This window comes from Oncorhynchus clarkii, chromosome 4 (genome assembly GCF_045791955.1).
Source record: "Oncorhynchus clarkii lewisi isolate Uvic-CL-2024 chromosome 4, UVic_Ocla_1.0, whole genome shotgun sequence".
Classification (NCBI taxonomy): Eukaryota; Metazoa; Chordata; class Actinopteri; order Salmoniformes; family Salmonidae; genus Oncorhynchus; species Oncorhynchus clarkii.
In genome coordinates, this window is record NC_092150.1 from 41,900,931 (window position 1) to 41,921,135 (window position 20,205).

Below are 20,205 nucleotides of genomic sequence, written 5' to 3' on the forward strand. Positions count from 1 at the left end.
TTACATAGTAATATCAAGTTGGATCACTATTTGATTCTACAGTCCCCCCTCGTCTCCCCTATTGCTTTGCAGTGGCTCTGCACCTGTTGTTGAACCTTGCTGAGGACACGCGCACGGAGCTGAAGATGAGGAACAAGAACATCGTCCACACCCTGGTGAAGACCCTGGACCGGGAAGACGAGGAGCTGCTGGTGCTGGTCGTCTCCTTCCTCAAGAAGCTCAGTATCTTCCTGGAGAATAAGAATGACATGGTGAGAGAGGGAAAGATGGAGGGAGAGGGCCAGAGAAGAGGGAGGGATATAGGGAGAGGGGTACAGGAGCGGGTGGTCTCCTTCCTCAAGAAGCTCAACATCTTCCTGGAGAACAAGAAAGACATGGTGAGAGAGGAAGAGGGAGGGAGGGAGGGAGGGAGGCATGGATGGAGAGGAATTGCAACAAGGTGAGGAAAATACAGTGAGCTCAAAGTATTGGGACAGTGACCCCCTTTTTTTTGGCTGTACCCTAGCACTTCAGTTAAAGTGCAGACTGTCAGCATTAATTTCAGGGTATTTTCATCCAAATACCAGAAATGTTCCATAGGCACAAAAAGCTTTCTTCTCTAAAATGTTGTGCGCCATTTTTTTTTTTACATCCCTGTTAGTGAGCTTTTCTCCTTTGCCAAGATACTTCATCCTCCTGAAAGGTGTGGCATATCATTAAGCTGATTAAACAGCATGATCATTATACAGGTGTTCCTTGTGTTGGGGACAATAAAAGGCCACTCTGAAATATGCAGTTTTGTCACACAACACAATGCCACAGATGTCTCAAGTTGAGGGAGCGTGAATTGGCATGCTAACTGCAGGAATGTCCACCAGAGAATGTTGCCAGAGAATTTCATGATAATTTCTCTACCATAACCGCCTTTAACGTAATTTTCGAAATTTGGCAGTACGTACAACCTCAGACCACATGTAATGACGCCAGCCCAGGACCACCACATCCGGCTTCTTCACCTGCGGGATCGTTTGAGACTAGCCACTCGGACAGCTGATGAAACTGTGGGTTTGCACAACTGGAGAATTTCTGCACAAACTGTCAGAAAACGTCTCAGGGAAGCTCATCTGCATTCTCGTCGTCCTCACCAGTGTCTTGACCTGAGTTCTACATCGTAACTGACTTCAGTGGCCAAATGCTCACCTTCGATGGCTACTGGCACGCTAGAGTAGTGTGCTCTTCCCAGATGAATCCCGGTTTCAACTGTACCGAGAAGATGGCAGATGTGGGCGAGCGGTTTGCTGATGTCAATGTTTTGAACAGAGGGCCCCATGGTGGGGTTAGGGTATGGGCAGTCATAAGTTACGGACAACAAACAGAATTGCATTTTATCGATTGCAGTTTGAATGCATAGAGATACCGTGACAAGATCCTGAGGCCCATTGTCGTGCCATTCATCCGCCGCCATCACCTCATGTTTCAGCATGATAATTCACGGCCCAGTGTCACAAAGATCTGTACACAATTCCTGGAAGCTGAAAATGTCCTAGTTCTTCCTTGGCCTGCATACTCACCAAACATGTCACCCATTGATCATGTTTGGAATGTTTTGGATCCACTTGTATGACGGTATGTTCCAGTTCCTGCCAATATCTTGCAACTTCCCACTTCCTGCCAATATCCAGCAACTTCCCACAGCCATTGAAGAGGAGTGGAACAACATTCCACATGTCACAGCCTTATAAACTCTTTGCGAAGGAGATGTGTCGCGCTGCATGAGGCAAATAGTGGTCACACCAGAAACTGACTGGTTTTCTGATCCACATATATATAAACACACACACACAGTGGGGCAAAAAAGTATTTAGTCAGCCACCAATTGTGCAAGTTCTCCCACTTAAAAAGATGATAGAGGCCTGTAATTTTCATCATAGGCACACTTTAACTATGACGGACAAAAATGAGAAAAGAAAATCCAGAAAATCACTAGGATTTTTAATGAATTTGTTTGTAAATTATGGGTGGTTTATGGGTGTGTGTAGATTGAATGAGGGGGAAAACGATTTAATCAATTTTAGAATAAGGCTGTAACATAACAAAATGTCGGAAAAGTCAAGGGATCTTGATACTTTCTGAATGCACTGTAAGTGTATTAGTCCCAATTGTACAAAGAGTGCTGGTTTTTCATATGGATGAAAATACCTTCAATGTAAAGCTGACAGTCTGCACTTTAACCTCAGTCATTGAATCATTTCAAATCTACAGTGCCGGAGTACAGAGGAAAAAACAACATGTATCGCTGTCCCAATACTTTTGAAGCTCACTGTACATACAAAGTCTCAGGTCCTCTGATTTACTGTAGATTGAGAATGTATAATAATAATATTATTTTGTGGTACTTGTTAAAGATTTGTACTAGTGTACATTTAGTTAGTTATTTTTGATGCCTTCTAGTACAGTTGTAGGACTTCAGTGATCATTGCTTTTACTTCCCTGTCTTACTGCAGTCCCACCTGGATCCAATCTCAGCCAGTTTGTGTGCCTTTTTATTAAAGCCAGACTGAGATAGGAACAGTTTTTTTTCTTTGTTTCCTTTTAGTGTATCTTTGACTCTGATAAAAGAACCCTTCGGGGTTCTTGCCCATTGTCTACATGAGTCCAGCAGAACAGAAGAGTAGTGCTCTCATCATGTTATTCACAGTGTATCACTTTATCTCAGGGGAAGGTTTTAGTTGCAGGCTGATTAGCTACAAAAAGATAATTGGTTAGCGATTTGTCATCCATTCTACTTATTCACACGTTTGTATTCAGCACCAGATAACAGTTGTAAGATGGCTTTAGAACTGTAATTGATTACTGTGCAGACAAAATTTGTGTTGGTGTCAGTGGATTTCCTTTTGAACACAGTAGCAGTGTAATTGACACACACACCCACACCTCCAGTCCCAGTGTGCAGGCCATATGGTTTGCTACTCTTCGTGGTGCCTTATAGACTGGTCCTTGATGCGTCTGCTCAACACTTGCACCTACCTGTCAACACTGCTTTCTCTGTACATTCAGGACAACATTCTTACCAAATTATAAAATAAGTTGAATTCGTTTGAAGTAATTAATTGAATGAAGTTAAAATGAAATTGACCCCCAACACAGGTGAAGTCTGTGTTGTTGAAGTTGGTGCCGATAGAGATGACAGCTTTGCTTCTAGTCCTTAGGAAACTGTGCATAAGCATTTTGATACACATGGTTAGCAGATGTTATTGCGAGTGTATGTGACCAATAAAATGTGATTTGATTTGTCTGACGTCAAAGAAAGTATCATTGTGGTCTCTCTGTTGCAGGAACGGGTATTGTGAGATTGGTTGTTGAAGTGTGTGTATCGGTGCACATTTATATTGGGTTGTGCTAAATGACTTGTTGACAATGTCTCCCTCACTGTCTCCTCTCTGTTCTCTGGTGTTCAGGCAGACATATATGCTGTGGAGAAACTGGTCAGGCTGCTGCCCTGTAAGCATGAAGACCTACTGAATACTACGCTGCGCCTGCTCCTCAACCTCTCCTTTGACACAGGCCTCCGCAGCCAGATGGTCCAGGCTGGACTCATCCCCAAACTCTCCTCACTGCTAGGTACACTACTCAATGACACAACTGTGTGTAATGGCCACCAGAACCAGAGCCAGCGAGGCCTACTCCTGAAACTAGATCCTGTGTGTGACTGGTGTGTAAGCTCGTCCAGGGGGTCATGTGGCACGGCTGGGAGCATCTGTGATGGGCCTTTTTTAAAACCTCTTCAGGGAGGTCGGGTAATGTGCATAATTAATATAATATATTTGTTAGAATAATACGCTGGGACGCAGCATAAATTATGTTTTTGCAGGAGCTGGCCGGAAAGGCTTAAGGGTCTACAGGATTTTTACTTTATGAATGAGACACGCACTTGTGCACGCACATGAGCGCACATGCATATGCACACACACATGATATGCAGGTGCATGCCAGTCCACGCTTAAGCTAAACATAGCCGAATACATTCCCTAACGTATGCATTTGGACAGTGATGCATTTTTTAAAAATTGATTTGCCTCTACTCCAGCATTTTTTACTTGAGATCAGATGTTTCCTATGAGGTGACGGTACAGAATGTTTTCTTATTTGAAGGTATTTCCATACATATTTGATTTACCGTTTATAAATGAAAGCTCTTTAAAGCCTACATCTAGTCTCGCATTTGAAAATGTCATAAGTATTTGGACAAATGTAACTTAATAGTGTAGGTCACATATTCTAGCACGCAATGACTAAATCAAGCGTGACTCTACAAACATGTTGGATGCATTTGCAGTTTGTTTTGGTGGTGAATGGTGACTGGAGTAATTTTCTTTCTAAGTGAGTATATAAGATGTCTTTGTACACATCTAAACACATCTAAACTAATCCTAGTAATGCAGTGTTTTAAGAAAAATCATGAATGGATCATTACTAATGATGAGAAAGTTTATTTAATTTAACTAGGCAAGTCAGTTAAGAGCAAATTCTTATTTACAATGACGGCCTACCAGGGAACAGTGGGTTAACTTCCTTGTTCAGAGGCAGAACGACAGATTTTTACCTTGTCAGCTTGGGGATGCGATCCAGCAGCCTTTCAGTTACTGGCCCAACACTAGGCTACCTACTGGCCCAACACTAGGCTACCTACTGGCCCAACACTAGGCTACCTACTGGCCCAACACTAGTCTACCTACTGGCCCAACATTAGGCTACCTACTGGCCCAACACTAGGCTACCTACTGGCCCAACACTAGTCTACCTACTGGCCCAACACTAGGCTACCTGCCGGTCCAAATGCAGGTGCATTGTTGCCAATAATGAGGGAGATTAGCATTTTTGGGGGGTGTATGTTCTTTGTCCCTCTAACTTTCTCATTCACCATTCAATGCTGATTATCCAGAATTAAGGTAGCATCCACATTCATGTAATGAATGTTCAAACATTTTCTATTCTTACTTGCAATAAAAGTGACACAAAAAAATGTCATTTTGGAGTCACTGTCTAAATTAGGGTTGCAAAGAGAGGGTATGTTACTCCCCAACCCAAGCACTCCGTTCTGCTACCTCTGGTCTCTTGGCCCTCCCACCCATATGGGAGGGCAGCTCCCACTCGGCCCAGTCGATGTTCTTCTCTGTCCTGGCACCACAATTGTTGGAACAAGCTTCCCCCTGAAGCTAGTCCCTGTTGAGTGACAACCTATGTAATTTCCTAGGTCATTGTTATCTATGCGCTGTTGAAAATGGTTTACCGAAGACAACTCTCATCTGGCTGTACCTGCTGAATGGGGCTTACAATATATTTTATTTTGATTGTTAATTTTCACCTACAGCAATAGTTTTGCTTTAAACAGGGTCTGTGGTCATTTTTAGATATACAGGGTAAAGTTGATTTATCATTTTATAACGAGGAGAAGCAATCACCTTTGCGAAGGCGCACAAAATAAGCTCACTCCGTAAAAACGTAATAACCATTTGATTTTTAGATGTGGGTGAAATATTTTCTTGTGCTATACACTGAACACCTGCTCTTTCCATGACCTTAGACTGACCAGGTGAATGCTATGATTCCTTATTGATGTCACTTGTTCAATCTACTTCAATCATTGTATATGAAGGGGAGGAGACAGGCTAAAGAAGGATTTTTAAGCCTTAAGACAATTGAGACATGGATTGTGTATGTGTGCCATTCAGAAGGTGAATGGGCAAGACAAAACATTGAAGTGCCTTTGAACGGGGTATGGTAGGAGGTGCCATCCGTACCAGTTTGTGTTAAGAACTGCAACGCTTCTGGGATTTTCACACTCAACAATTCCCCGTGTGTATCAAGAATGGTCCACCACCCAAAGGACATCCAGGCATCTTGACACAACTGTTGGACGCGTTGGGGTCAACATGGGCCAGTGGTAACCGATGTTAGCGGTGGTGTGCGCTAATAGCGTTTCAATCAGTGATGTCACTCGCTCTGAGACCTTGAAGTAGTTGTTCCCCTTGCTCTGCAAGGGCCTCTGCTTTTGTGCCGCGATGGGTAATGATGCTTCGAGGGTGGCTGTTGTCGATGTGTGCAGAGGGTTCCTGGTTTGAGCCCAGGTAGGGGCAAGGAGAGGGACGGAAGCAATACTGTTACACCAGCATCCCTGTGGAAAGCTTTAGACACCTTGTAAAGTCCATGTCTGACGAATTGAGGTTGTTCTGAGGGCCAAAGGGGGGGTGCAACTCAATATTAGGAAGGTGTTCTTAATGTTTTGTACGCTCATTCATTGACTATGTTATTACTAGCTCAAACACTTAATCTGCAAAAATGACAAGTTAGTGGGTGATGGTGATTTCAGAACACTAGTGGAAGGGACTGAAAACAGGCTACATTTCCCCCTTAATCTGATAGTGGTAGTGGGGTGGTAGATGCCTAGTCTTCCTTATTGCTCAGCTCAGGTGCCTAGATAGTACATATAAAAAATAAATACAATTTTTTTTTTTTTAATTTAAAAAATAAAAAAAAACTTTTTTTTTGCCTTTATTTAACTAGGCATGTCAGTTAAGAACAAATTCTTATTTTCAATGACGGCCTAGGAACAGTGGGTTAACTGCCTGTTCAGGGGCAGAACGACAGATTTGTATAGACATACATCACTTCATACTGAAGGGTTAGAAACACACACACACACCACACACCACACACACACACCACACACCACACACACACACAAAAAATGTGCACACGCACAGAATTCAGCCCAGACGGATACAGCTCAGAGAGCCCCAGCTCATGAGTGCCATCAGCAGCAGATTTTAATTTAGAATTATTATTATTTTTCACCTTTATTTAACCAGATGAGCTAGTTGAGAACAAGTTCTCATTTACAACTGCGACCTGGCCAAGATAAAGCAAAGCAGTGTGACACAAACAACAACAGAGTTACACATGGAATAAACAAGCATACAGTCAACACAATAGGAAAAAAAAGAGTCTATATACCGTGTGTGCAAATGGCGGGAGGAAGTAAGACAATTAATAGGCCATAGTAGCAAAGTAATTACAGTTTAGCAAATTAACACTGGAGTGATAGATGTGTAAGTAGAAATACTGGTGTGCAAAAGAGCAGAAAAGTACATTTAAAAAAATATGGGGATGAGATCGGTAGATTGGGTGGGCTATTTACAGATGGGCTATGTACAGCTGCAGCGATTGGTTAGCTGCTCAGATAGTTGATGTTTAAAGTTAGTGAGGGAAATATAAGTCTCCAGCTTCAGTGATTTTTGCCATTCTTTCCAGTCATTGGCAACAGAGAACTGGAAGGAAAGGCGGCCAAAGGAGGTGTTGGCTTTGGGGACGACCAGTGAGATATACCTGCTGGAGTGCGTGCTACGGGTGGGTGTTGTTATTGTGACCAGTGATTGAAAGCATTGGGATAAGGCGGAGCTTTACCTTGCATAGACTTTTATAGATGACCTGGAGCCAGTTGGTCTGGCGACGAATATGTAGCGAGGGCCAGCCGACTAGAGTATACAGGTTGCGGTGGTGGGTCATATAAGGGGCTTTGGTGACAAAACGGATGGCACTGTGATAGACTGCATCCAGTTTGCTGAGTAGTGTATTAAAAGCTATTTTGTAAATGACATCGCCAAAGTCGAGGACCGGTAGGATGGTCAGTTTTACGAGGGTATGTTTGGCGGCGTGAGTGAAGGAGGCTTTGTTGCGAAATAGGAAGCAGATTCTAGATTTAATTTTGGATTGGAGATATTTAATATGAGTCTGGAAGGAGAGTTTACAGTCTAGCCAGACTGAAAAGCATGCATTTGGTTTTACTAGCGTTTAAGAGCAGTTGGAGGCCACGGAAGGAGTGTTGTATGGCATTGAAGCCCGTTTGGAGGTTAGTTAACAGTGTCCAAAGAAGGGCCAGATGTATACAGAATGGTGTTTGCTTAGAGGTGGATCAGGGAATCACCCGCAGCAAGAGCGACAACGTTGACATATACAGAGAAAAGAGTCGGCCCGAGAATTGAACCCTGTGGTACCCCCATAGAGACTGCCAGAGGTCCGGACAACAGGCCCTCCAATTTGACACACTGAACTCTGTCAGATAAGTAGTTGATAAACCAGGCGAGGCAGTCATTTGAGAAACCAAAGCTGTTGAGTCTGCCGATAAGGATACGGCAGACTCTGTTGACAGAGTCGAAAGCCTTGGCCAGGTCGATGAAGACGGCTGCAAAGTACTGTCTTTTATCGATGGTGTTTATGATATCGTTTAGTACCTTGAGCGTGGCTGAGGCACCCGTGACCAGCTCGTAAACCGGATTACACAGCGGAGAAGGTACGGTGGGATTCCAAATTGTCAGTGATCTGTTTATTAACTTGGCTTTCGAAGACTTTAGAAAGGCAGGGCAGGATGGATATAGGTCTATAACAGTTTGGGTCTGGAGTGTCACCCCCTTTGAAGAGGGGGATGAATGCGGCAGCTTTCCAATCTTTAGGGATCTTGGACGATACGAGAGGTTGAACAGACTTTGTAATAGGGGTTGCAACAATAGCGGCAGATAATTTTAGAAAGAGTGGGTCCGGATTGTCTAGCCCAGCTAATTTGTACGGGTCCACGTTTTGCAGCTCTTTCAGAACATCTGCTATCTAGATTTGGGTGAAGGAGAAGCTGGGGAGGCTTGGGCAAGTGGTTGCAGGGGGTGCGGAGCTGTTAGCCGGGGTTGGGTTAGAGGTCGACCGATTAATCGAAATGGCCGATTAATTAGGTCCGATTTCAAGTTTTCATAACAATCGGAAATCAATATTTTTGGACACCGATTTGGCCGATTTAAAAAAATATATATATATATTATTTTTTACACCTTTTATTTAACTAGGCAAGTCAGTTAAGAACACATTCTTATTTTCAATGATGGCCTAGGAACGGTGGGTTAACTGCCTCGTTCAGGGGCAGACGACAGATTTTTTACCTTGTCAGCTTGGGGGATTCAATCTTGCAACCTTACAGTTAACTAGTCCAACGCTCTAACCACCTGATTACATATTGCACTCCACGAGGAGCCTGCCTGTTACGCGAATGCAATAGAAGCCAAGGCAAGTTGCTAGCTAGCATTAAACTTATCTTATAAAAAACAATCAATCAAGCAATCATAATCACTAGTTAACTACACATGGTTGATGATATGACTAGTTTATCTAGCGTGTCCTGCGTTGCATATAATCGATGCGGTGCGTATCGTTGCTCCAATGTGTACCTAACCATAAACATCCAATGCCTTTCTTAAAATCAATACACGGAAGTATATATTTTTAAACCTGCATATTTAGCTAAAATAAATCCAGGTTAGCAGGCAATATTAACCAGGTGAAATTGTGTCACTTCTCTTGCGTTCATTGCACGCAGAGTCAGTGTAAATGCAACAGTTTGGGCCGCCTAATTTGCCAGAATTTTACGTAATTATGACATAACATTGAAGGTTGTGCAATGTAACAGGAATATTTAGACTTATGGATGCCACCTGTTAGATAAAATACGGAACGGTTCCGTATTTCACTGAAAGAATAAACGTCTTGTTTTCGAGATGATAGTTTCCGGATTCGACCATATTAATGACCTAAGGCTCGTATTTCTGTGGATTATTATGTTATAATTAAGTATATGCTTGGATAAAGCAGTCTGACTGAGCGATGGTAGGCAGCAGCAGCCTCGTAAGCATTCATTTAAACAGCACTTTCCTGCGTTTTGCCAGAAGCTCTTCGCTGTGCTTCAAGCCTATCAACTCCTGAGATTTGGCTGGTGTAACCGATGTGAAATGGCTAGCTAGTTAGCAGGGTGCGTGCTAATAGCGTTTCAAACATCACTCGCTCTGAGACTTGGAGTAGTTATTCCCCTTGCTCTGCATGGGCAACACTGCTTCGAGGGTGGCTGTTGTCGTTGTGTTCCTGGTTCAAGCCCAGGTAGGAGCGAGTAGAGGGATGGAAGCTATACTGTTACACTGGCAATACTAAAGAGCCTATAAGAACATCCAATAGTCAAAGGTTAATGAAATACAAATGGTATAGAGATAAATAGTCCTATAATTCCTATAATAACTACAATCTAAAACTTCTTACCTGGGAATATTGAAGTCTTATGTTAAAAGGAACCACCAGCTTTCATATGTTCTGAGCAAGGAACTTAAACGTTAGCTTTCTTACATGGCACATATTGCACTTTTACTTTCTTCTCCAACACTTTGTTTTTGCATTATTTAAACCAAATTGAACATGTTTCATTATTTACTTGAGGCTAAATTGATTTTATTGATGTATTATATTAAGTTAAAATAAGTGTTCATTCAGTATTGTTGTAATTTGTTTTTGGTCCTCCAATAAATCGGTTTCTGCGTTGAAAAATCATAATCGGTCGACCTCTATTTGGGGTAGCCAGGAGGAAAGCATGGCCAGCTGTAGAGAAATGCTTATTGAAATTCTCGATTATCGTGGATTTATCAGTGGTGACAGTGTTACCTAGCCTCAGTGCAGTGGGCAGCTGGGAGGAGGTGCTCTTGTTCTCCATGGACTTTACTGTCCCAAAACTTTTTGGAGCTAGGAGCTACAGGATGCAAATGTATTTTTGAAAACGCTAGCCTTTGCTTTCCTGACAGACTGCGTGTATTGGTTCCTGATTTCCCTGAAAAGTTGCATATCGCGGGGACTGTCCGATTTTAGTGCAGTCCGCCACAGGATGTTTTTCTGCTGGTCGAGGGCTGTCAGGTCTGGAGTGAACCAAGGGCTATATCTGTTCTTAGTTCTACATTTTTTTGAAAGGCGCAAGCTTATTTAAGATGGTGAGGAAATTACTTTTCAAGAACGACCAGGCATTCTCGACTGACGGGATGAGGTCAATATCCTTCCAGGATACCCGGGCCAGGTCGATTAGAAAGGCCTGCTCGCAGAAGTGTTTTAGGGAGCGTTTGACAGTGAAGAGGGGTGGTCATTTGACCGATAGCGAATGCAGGCAGTGATCGCTGAGAACCTGATTGAAAAAAGCAGAGGTGTATTTGGAGGGCAAGTTGGTCAGGGTGATATCTATGAGGGTGCTCATGTTTAATTTGTGTGAGATTGAGGGCATATAGCTTAGATTGTAGGACTGCCAGGGTGTTAAGCATATCCCAGTTTAGGTCACCTTGCAGAACGAACTCGGAAGATAGATGGGGTGCAATCATTTCACATATGGTGTCCAGAGCACACCTGGGAGCTGAGGGGGTCTATAACAGGCGGCAACAGAGAGAGACTTATTTCTGGGGAGATTCGTTTTTAAAATTAGAAGCTCAAACTGTTTGGTCATAGACCTGGAAAGTATGACAGAACTTTGCAGGCTATCTCTGCAGTAGATTGCAACTCCTCCCCCTTTGGCAGTTCTATCTTGACGGAAAATGTTGTAGTTGGGGATGTAAATCGCAGAATTTTTGGTGGCCCTTCCTTAGCCAGGATTCAGACACGGCAAGGACATCAGGGTTGGCGGAGTGTGCTAAAGCAGTGAGTAAAACAAACTTAGGGAGGAGGCTTCTGATGTTAACATGCATGAAACCGAGGCTTTTTCAGTTACAGAAGTCAACAAATGAGAGTGCCTGGGGTCACGCAGGGCCTGGGTTAACCTCCACATCACCTGAGGAACAGAGGAGGAGTAGGATGAGGGTACGGCTAAAGGCTATCAAAACTGGTCGCCTAGTGCGTTGGGGACAGAGAATAAAAGGAGCAGATTTCTGGGCGTAGTAGAATAGATTCAGGGCATAATGTACAGACGGGTATGGTATGGTGCGGGTACAGTGGCGGTAAACCCAGGCACCGAGTGATGATAAGAGGTTGCATCTCTGGACGGGCTAGTTATGCTGGGTGAGTATTATACCCTGATGAAGACAGCTTGGCTGTCGAAACGTTGGATATTACATTTTTGCATCTGAGCTCCTAGAGTGTGCGGCTCTCCTTTATTTTCATGCTGGGTGAGGTCATCACGTGTGGGAGGTGGGACAAAGGAGGTATCTGAGGCATGTTGAGTGTTACTTGGGGCTCCGCAGTAAACTAAGACAATAATAACTATCCCAAACAACAGTGTGCAAGGCATATTTACATTTGAGAGAGCCATAAGGCAATCACAGGTGTTGATTGGGAGAGCTAGCTAAGGCAACAATGGGTAAGACAACAACAGCTAATCAGCTAAGACAACAACAGGTAAAATGGTGATGAATGGGCAGAGGGTCGGGTTAACTACATACATCTGGGCGTAGTAGAATAGATTCAGGGCATAATGTACAGACGGGTATGGTATGGTGCGGGTACAGTGGCGGTAAACCCACCCTGAGTTGCGGCTGACAGATATACAAAAAATAAACAAAATGGAGTACCGTGATTAATGAACAGTCCAGCAGGCATCAGCTATGTAGCCAAGTGATCATAGGGTCCAGTGAACAGGGAAGCCACGGGTAGTCGTTACTATGCTAGCACACTGGAGACACGGCGTTTACAGTTAGCAGGCCGGGGTAAGTAGAAGCGTCTGCTCTGACGTCCGGCGAAGGCCGGTTGAGGGCGTTAAGTTGGTGGACCAGTCGTTGTGGTACGGCGGGGCGCCGTGTCGACGAAGGGTCCAGACCAGATGGACGAAAGAGGTAGTTGTAGTAATTTTGTTTGGAAAAATGAATGTGTTTATGCAACAAATGTTAGTTTATCGCATCAAGCCGAATTGCATCAATTCATTCTCTAATCAAACCGAATCGCACCGAATTGTTTCAAACTAAACCGTATCTTCCTGTATCGTATCGGAGCCTGTGTATCTAGATACATATAGAATCGACTTGAAAGGGAAAGGTGCACCTTACTATACAGTGCATTCGGAAAGTATTCAGAGCCCTTGACTTGTCCAACATTTTGTTACCTTAACCTTATTCTAAAATTGATTAAATAGTTTTTTCCCCTCATCAATCTACACACAATACCCCATAATTACAAAGCAAAAAAGGTTTTTAGAAATGTTTGCAAATAAAAAAACTGAATGTAACATTTACATAAGTGAGCCATGAAGTGCTTTGAAAGGCTGGTCATGGCTCACATCAACACCATCATGCCGAAAACCCTAGACCCACTCGAATTCGCATACCGCCCCAACCGAGCCACAGATGACGCAATCTCAATCACACGCCACACTGCTCTTTCCCACTTGGACAAAAGGAACACCTATGTGAGAATTCTGTTAATTGACTACAGCTCAGCGTTCAACACCATAGTACCCACAAAGGACCCTGGTACTAAACACCTCCCCCTGCAACTGGATCCTGGACATCCTGACGGTTCGCCCCCGGGTGGTAAGGGTAGGCAACAACACATCTGCCATGCTGATCCTCAACACTGGGGCCCCTCAGGGGTGCATGCTTAGTCCCCTCTTGTACTCCCTGTTCACTCACGACTTTTTGATTTTTACATTTTTTAGTTTATTTAGCGAATATTTTTTTAACTCTATCTCTTGAACTGGATTGTTGGTTAAGGACCTGTAAGTATTCATTTCACGATATTTGGCGCATGTGACAAATTTGATTTGATTCAGACCCTTTACTCAGTACTTTGTTGAAGCACCTTTGGCAGCGATTACAGCCTCGAGCCTTCTTAGGTATGACGCTACAAGCTTGGCACACCTGTATTTGGGGAGTTTCTCCCATTCCTCTCTGCACATCCTCTCAAGCTCTGTCAAGTTGTGTGGGGTGCGTTGCTGCATAGCTATTTTTAAGGTCTCCAGAGACATTCGATCGGGTTTAAGTCCGGGCTCTGGCTGGGCCACTCAAGGACATTCAGGGACTTGTCCCGAAGAAACTCCTGCGTTGTCTTGGCTGTGTGCTTAGGGTCATTGTTCTGTTGGAAAGTGAACTTTCGCCCCAGTCCTGAGCGCTCTGGAGCAGGTTTTCATCAAGGATATCGCTGTACTTTGCTCCGTTTGTCTTTGCCTCGATCCTGACTAGTCTCCCAGTCCCTGCCGCTGAAAAATATCCCCACAGCGTGATGCTGCTCACACCATGCTTCACCTTAGGGATGGTGCCAGGTTTCTTCCAGATGTGATGCTTGGCAATCAATCTTGGTTTCATCAGACCAGAGAAATCTTATTTCTCGTGGTCTGAGAGTCTTTAGGTGCCTTTTGGCAAACTCCAAGTGGGATGTCATGTGCCTTTTACTGAGGGGCTTCTGTCTCGCTACCATAAAGGCCTGATTGGTGGAGTGGTGCAGAGATGGTTGTGCTTCTGGAAGGTTATCCCATCTCTACAGAGGAACTCTAGAGCTCTATCAGAGTGACCATTGGGTTCTTGGTCACCTACCATTGCGCAGTTTGGCTGGGCGGCCAACTCTAGGAAGAGTCTTGGTGGTTCCTAACTTCTTCCATTTAAGAAGGATGGTGGCCACTGTGTTCTTGGGGACCTTCGATGCAGCAGAACGTTTTTGGTACCCTTCCCCAGATCTGTGCCTTTACACAATCCTGTCTTGGAGCTCTACAGACAATTCCTTCAACCTCATGGCTCGGATTTTGCTCTGACATGCACTGTCAACTGTGGGACCTTATATAGACAGGTGTGTGCCTTTCTAAATCATGTCCAATCAATTGAATTTACCACAGGTGGACTCCAATCAAGTTGAAGAAACATCAATGGATGATCAATGGAAACAGGATGCACCTGAGCTCGATTTCGTGTCTCATAGCAAATGGTCTGAATATTGGTAAATAATTTATTACTGTTTTCTATTTTTAACAAATTTGCTAAAATAAACTTTCCGCTTTGTCATTAGATTGCTGAGAATATATATATTTTTAAACCAATTGTAGAGTAAGGCTGTAATGTAACGAAATCTGGAAAAAGTCCAGGTGTCTGAATACTTTCCCGAAGACACTGTATATTAATACACTTTTTAAGTTAATCAAGTATAAATTACCATATTACCTGTTGATTACCAAAATTACTGAAAGTTCCTGTAAAGTTTTGGTAGTTTTGCAACCCTTGTCCGTATACGTACTTAGGGGAGTGTACATATCATTGACTACAGCTCAGCGTTCAACACAATAGTGTCCTCAAAGCTCATCAATAAGCTAAGGACCCTGGGACTAAACACCTCCCTCTGCAACTGGATCCTGGATGGGCTGCTCCCAGGTGGTAAGGGTAGGTAACAACACATCCGCCACGCTGATCCTCAACACAGGGGCCCCTCAGGGGTACGTTCTCAGCCCCCTCCTGTACTCCCTGTTCACTCATGACTGCATGGCCAGGCACGACTATAACACCATCATTCAATTTTCCAATGACACAACAGTTGTAGGCCTGATCACCGACAACGACGAGACACCCTATAGGAAGGAGGTCAGAGACCTGGCTGTGTGGTGCCTGGACAACAACCTCTCCCTCAACGCGATCAAGACAAAGAAGATGATTGTGGACTACAGGAAAAAGAGGACCGAGCATGCCCCCATTCTCATCGACAGGGCTGCAGTGGAGCAGGTTGAGAGCTTCTAGTTCCTTGGTGTCCACATCACCAGCAAACTAACGTGGTCCAAGCACACCAAGACAGTCGTGAAGAGGGCACGACAAAACCTATTCCCCCTCAGGAGATTGAAAAGATTTGGCATGGGTCCTCAGATCCTCAAAAGGTTCTACAGCTGCACCATCGAGAGCATCCTGACTAGTTGCATCACTGCCTGGTATGGCAACTGCTCGGCCTCCGACCACAAGGCGCTACAGAGAATAGTGCAAACGGCCCAGTACGTCACTGGGGCCAAGCTACCTGCCATCCAGGACCTATATACCAGGCGGTGTCAGAGGAAGGCTCTAAAAATTGTCAATGACTCCAGCCACCCTGGTCATATTCTGTTCTCTCTGCTACCACATGGCAAGCAGTACCGGAGCGCCAAGTCTAGGTCCAAGAGGCTTCTAGCCCCCAGCCATAAGACTCCTGAACATCTAGCCAAATGGCTATCGAGACTATTTGTATTGCTCCCCCCTCCACACCACTGCCACTCTCTGTTGTCATCTATGCATAGTTACTTTAACAACTCTACCTACATGTACATACTACTTCAACCCCGAATATTGACTCTGTACCGGCACCCCCTTTTATATATTGTTATTTTTTACTGCTGCTCTTTAATTATTTGTTACTTTTATCTCTTGTTCTTATCTGAAAATGCACTGTTGGTTAGGGGCTCGTAAGTAAGCATTTGGCTGTAAGGTCTACCTGTTGTATTGTAATACCTGTTGTATTCGGCGCATGTGACTAATAAAATTTGATATCATTTAGAGCGTGTTCCGGTGTGTTCGCTTGTATGATTCGCTCTCTCCAATTTCTCTTAAACGTTGGGCTACTGTTTCACAGTATGTGTTAGGGGTGTAAAGGACATGCAAACTTTGCAAGGTGGAATTGAGGTACAGTAAAGGTGTTATGCTTAACCATCTGAAAGGGATGTACCATGAGACCCAAACTATTGCTGGCAGCAGTGCAGCTGCATAGTGAGTTCACTGGTTGTAAAAAAAAATATTTCTCTCACGGATCACCCCCCCCCCCCCCCAAAAAAAAAATGGCAGTTTAAACTTAAGAATCTTTTCCCATTTGTCACATCCCTAGTATGTGTGTGGGTGTTCAGTATGTGTGTCAGTGTGGTTTTCAAGATGCGCAGAATTGAAGTCCTCTTAATCATCCTATTGGCTCTGTCCTGTTTTCTGTGTAGAAGTACTGTCCAGAGATTTCCCTCTTATCTCCAGAGAGTACCACGTTTAACTCACAATTTACTCCAGAATCATTCCATTTGGACAATTTCACAATGGACCTTTTTCTTAGAAGCCATTTGATGTGCGTTATGGGTTTTCTCTTTGAAGACTGAACCAGTACTCTTATTTACTCAGTAAATTGCACTAACAGAATAGTATACTGTCCACAGAACTGCCCCAGGCGCCACTAATGCATGGTGGTATGATTTTATGAAGGTTGGGTGGTTTTAAATCAGAGCAGGGTGTAATTGGAGTTTAGCTCTTTCACGAACTGCCCCTGAACACTCAAGTTAATTGTTAACGGCTCTCCGCTCTTTTTTTTCTGTGGGGTTCTAGTGGTGTTTAGAACATTTAATGGGGTCTCTCTCCTTCCCCATAAAGGATCCTCCATGTTCCTACCGGTGTAGTGAGGGACTTTTCCAGGTCAGGCGGGGGGGAGAGGGAGAGAGCTCATGTGAGGCAACAAGTGTGTGAGCGTATGTGTTAAGGTATAGGTTGAGGGCTCCACTAATGAGAAGCACGTGTGGGCCAATCACAGCACTGCAAGGGCCTGAGCAGTGTACCTTTTAACTTATTAAAGTCAGTAAAATTGATGCTTCCTCCTGTTTTCCCAATTAAACCTCCAAGACGTTTCTTTTCTCTTGTTTCCAGGGGTTCGGTGAGCACATCTGGTACCAGTAGGCTGCTACTGTATGTGATAAGGCTGCTTGCCCTGCATGGTCACTGACCACTGGTTAGGTTGGGACTAGTTCGAACTGGACTGGGTCGGTCTGGTCTGTCAGATCTGTGGTCCTTCATCACCCTAGTTCTTACCCAGTGTGGTCGGTCACTGCAGTCACTCTCCCTCTAGAAACTAGTGTTCATGAAACAAGGTCCTAGGCCCTCAGACACCTAACCCCATGATGTTGGTGAGCTGCATCTGGAGCGTCCTGCAGTCACCCTGCAGTGGTTTGGGTCAAACTCATAAACACTCAGAGAGCTGCCTGACAGATTAGCACTGAATCATAGTCAGAGCCATGTTCTTTAGACTGCTGTAAAATAACCTCTTATAAACCTGCAATAAGAAAATGTGTGCATTGTCTTTAAATGACTAGATTTACTCCTAAACCATATCCTCCTAGAGAGGTGGTTAACTATGTTATTTAAGCTGTATTGTAATGGACGTACTGTATGTTGTGCACTAGCCTCGTCCAAGACTTTTGGACATTTGAATCTCCATGAAGCAGAAAGTAAGTACAGCTCCTCATTCATTCATCCATCCATTTATCCCTCTCTGTGCTTCTCTTCTCTCTGTTTATGTTTCAGCTGACGAGAGCCAGAGACAGCTGTGTTTGTGCATTCTGTACCACATCAGTGTGGACGACAGATTCAAGTCCATGTTTGCCTACACGGACTGCATACCACAGGTAAGACTGGGTAGTGTATACTCTAGGGTCGGGGGCTGGGGCCATAGACCAGACAGCATTAGCATCGAGGCTAACAGCCTTGGAATTATGCATGAGAAAAAGGGGTGTAGTGAGGGAAGGATGGATGGAAAGAGGGAGGGATGGAGAGGGTGGGAGAAATGGAGAGAGCGGAAGGAATAGAGAGCGGCAGGAATGGGTGGAGTGGTAGGAATGGAGAGAGATAGAGGAATTGAGATGGGGGGGGGCATGCTACATTTGCACCCAAATCGCCAAAGGACGGCTGCTCAGCCTTCACTCTCATTGATGACAGGTCCACGTTTTTTAAAATTTCTTTCCACTTATTGGAGCGCTGGAGAAAGCCTTGCATCCTTCATCTAACCAGCCCTCAGTGAAAAAGGACTTTATCTCCATCTTTTCTATAGTATAGGCCTTTTTGGTGTACATAGAATGCACTAATAGGGAATATCTAGATTTTAAGTGTACATGATGTTAGTGATGTCGGGATGAAACTGAGATGTCATATTGATTGAGTTAAGTCTGATTGCATCTGTCTTTCATCATTGGTAGATTAGTTAAATGCTTATTTTGTTTGTCTTGTGAGATTGGGTGTAAATGGGGGCCAGATGCTCATAAACAGGGTTGTTTGTTTAGTGGGTCATGTCGCCAGTAGATCTGCCCTGCGGGGTCAGAAGGGATGTTGGGTAACAGCATGATTGGAAAGTGGCCTTTGACCCCAGGCCCTCTCTCTCGTTCTCTTGCTCCGTTCTCTGTCTCTAGGGATGGTCCTTTTGCTAGCGCTGGGCAGTTTACAGTATTTGACTATATATGGGTATTGATGTACGGTTTGGATTTTTACTTTTACCTTCTATAATGGTATATCAGTGTTTGTTTTGTTAAATATGATACCCAACTTTGACACGTGTAATGTAAACACATTTTTTTGTTTACTCCGTTTTCTACTTGAGTTGTTTTTCTCCCTCCTGTTGCATGCCACTTCCCACACCAAGCCCTGCCCCCCTGTCATCCAAGAGAGCAGTTGCTTGACCAGAGTCAACGAGCACTTTCTTGCTGTTCGCTCTGCAGTCTGCATGGTCAGATAGATGCAACAAGATATTGGTGACATGCTGCTTTCCCCAAGCATTATATAATGACACTATTAGTTTGCGTATCTTACTGTCTGCTAGTTTGACTTTTCTTAGCAAAGTTGTGACTAAAATAAATATTGTTAGCCGCTAATGCTACCTGCTAGATAGATGGCTAGCTAGCTTGCTAAATGTACTAATAATCAGAGCAAACGTAACCGTGGTACCAGTGCTGGTGTGGGCCTAGGTAAGCATGTTTATGCAATGGTATATTCTGAATCAGAGGAATAGGCGAAGCATGAATGTGTTAGCACAGAGTTTCTAAATGCAGAGGCGCATCATTGCGAGAACGTGTGCGAAATAGACAAAGTAGATCAGACCGGGGTTTGCGGTTTGGAAAGTCAATGAGAGAAGTACCATTCTTCCTTAGTTGTTCATTTAAAAAAAACATCTGAACCTAGATTCGAGCAAAGTCTTAAGTAGTTGAACATGTTATTACTCTAGCCTCGTGAATGTGACAAACTGACACGTTTTCATTTTTGTTCAAAACAAATATCTAAGAAAAGCCTTTGATTTGACGGTCTGCACATGCGCAGTTTGCCGCGAGGCGAATGTTAGACCCAATGACGTATTTTTGTGCATGAGCTTAGCTAGCCAACGTCACCATGACATCGCCTACTAGTGTGATCGGGGATTTCTATTGGAGAAGCCGTTTCTGCCTATCTTCATACTGTACTGTCTTTAATGTTTGCTAGCTACATGAGGTAAGAATACATGTCACTTCTAATTAAGGGTCACCTAGAAGCACTGAACAGCACTTTTTGTTCCTACCCAATAATTATTTCCTGGCTTATTCATTTGCTGTCATGTCAAACATCAATATATTCAAGGTGCTGCCCACTATATTCCATCTATAGAATTTTGCCCATATCATGCAGCTCTGCAGGTCAC

The 20,205-nt window shown here is 43.9% G+C and overlaps 1 protein-coding gene across 1 annotated transcript in view; it reads left to right on the forward strand.

The window, feature by feature from the left end:
* LOC139406822 (kinesin-associated protein 3-like) overlaps positions 1 to 20,205 on the forward strand; it is a 51,839-nt gene that overhangs the window by 14,273 nt on the left and 17,361 nt on the right. The window contains exons 9-11 of the mRNA XM_071149884.1: positions 73 to 251; positions 3,438 to 3,600; positions 18,072 to 18,172. Of these exons, the coding sequence (XP_071005985.1) occupies positions 73 to 251; positions 3,438 to 3,600; positions 18,072 to 18,172 (443 nt within the window). The remainder of the gene's footprint in view (positions 1 to 72; positions 252 to 3,437; positions 3,601 to 18,071; positions 18,173 to 20,205) is intronic.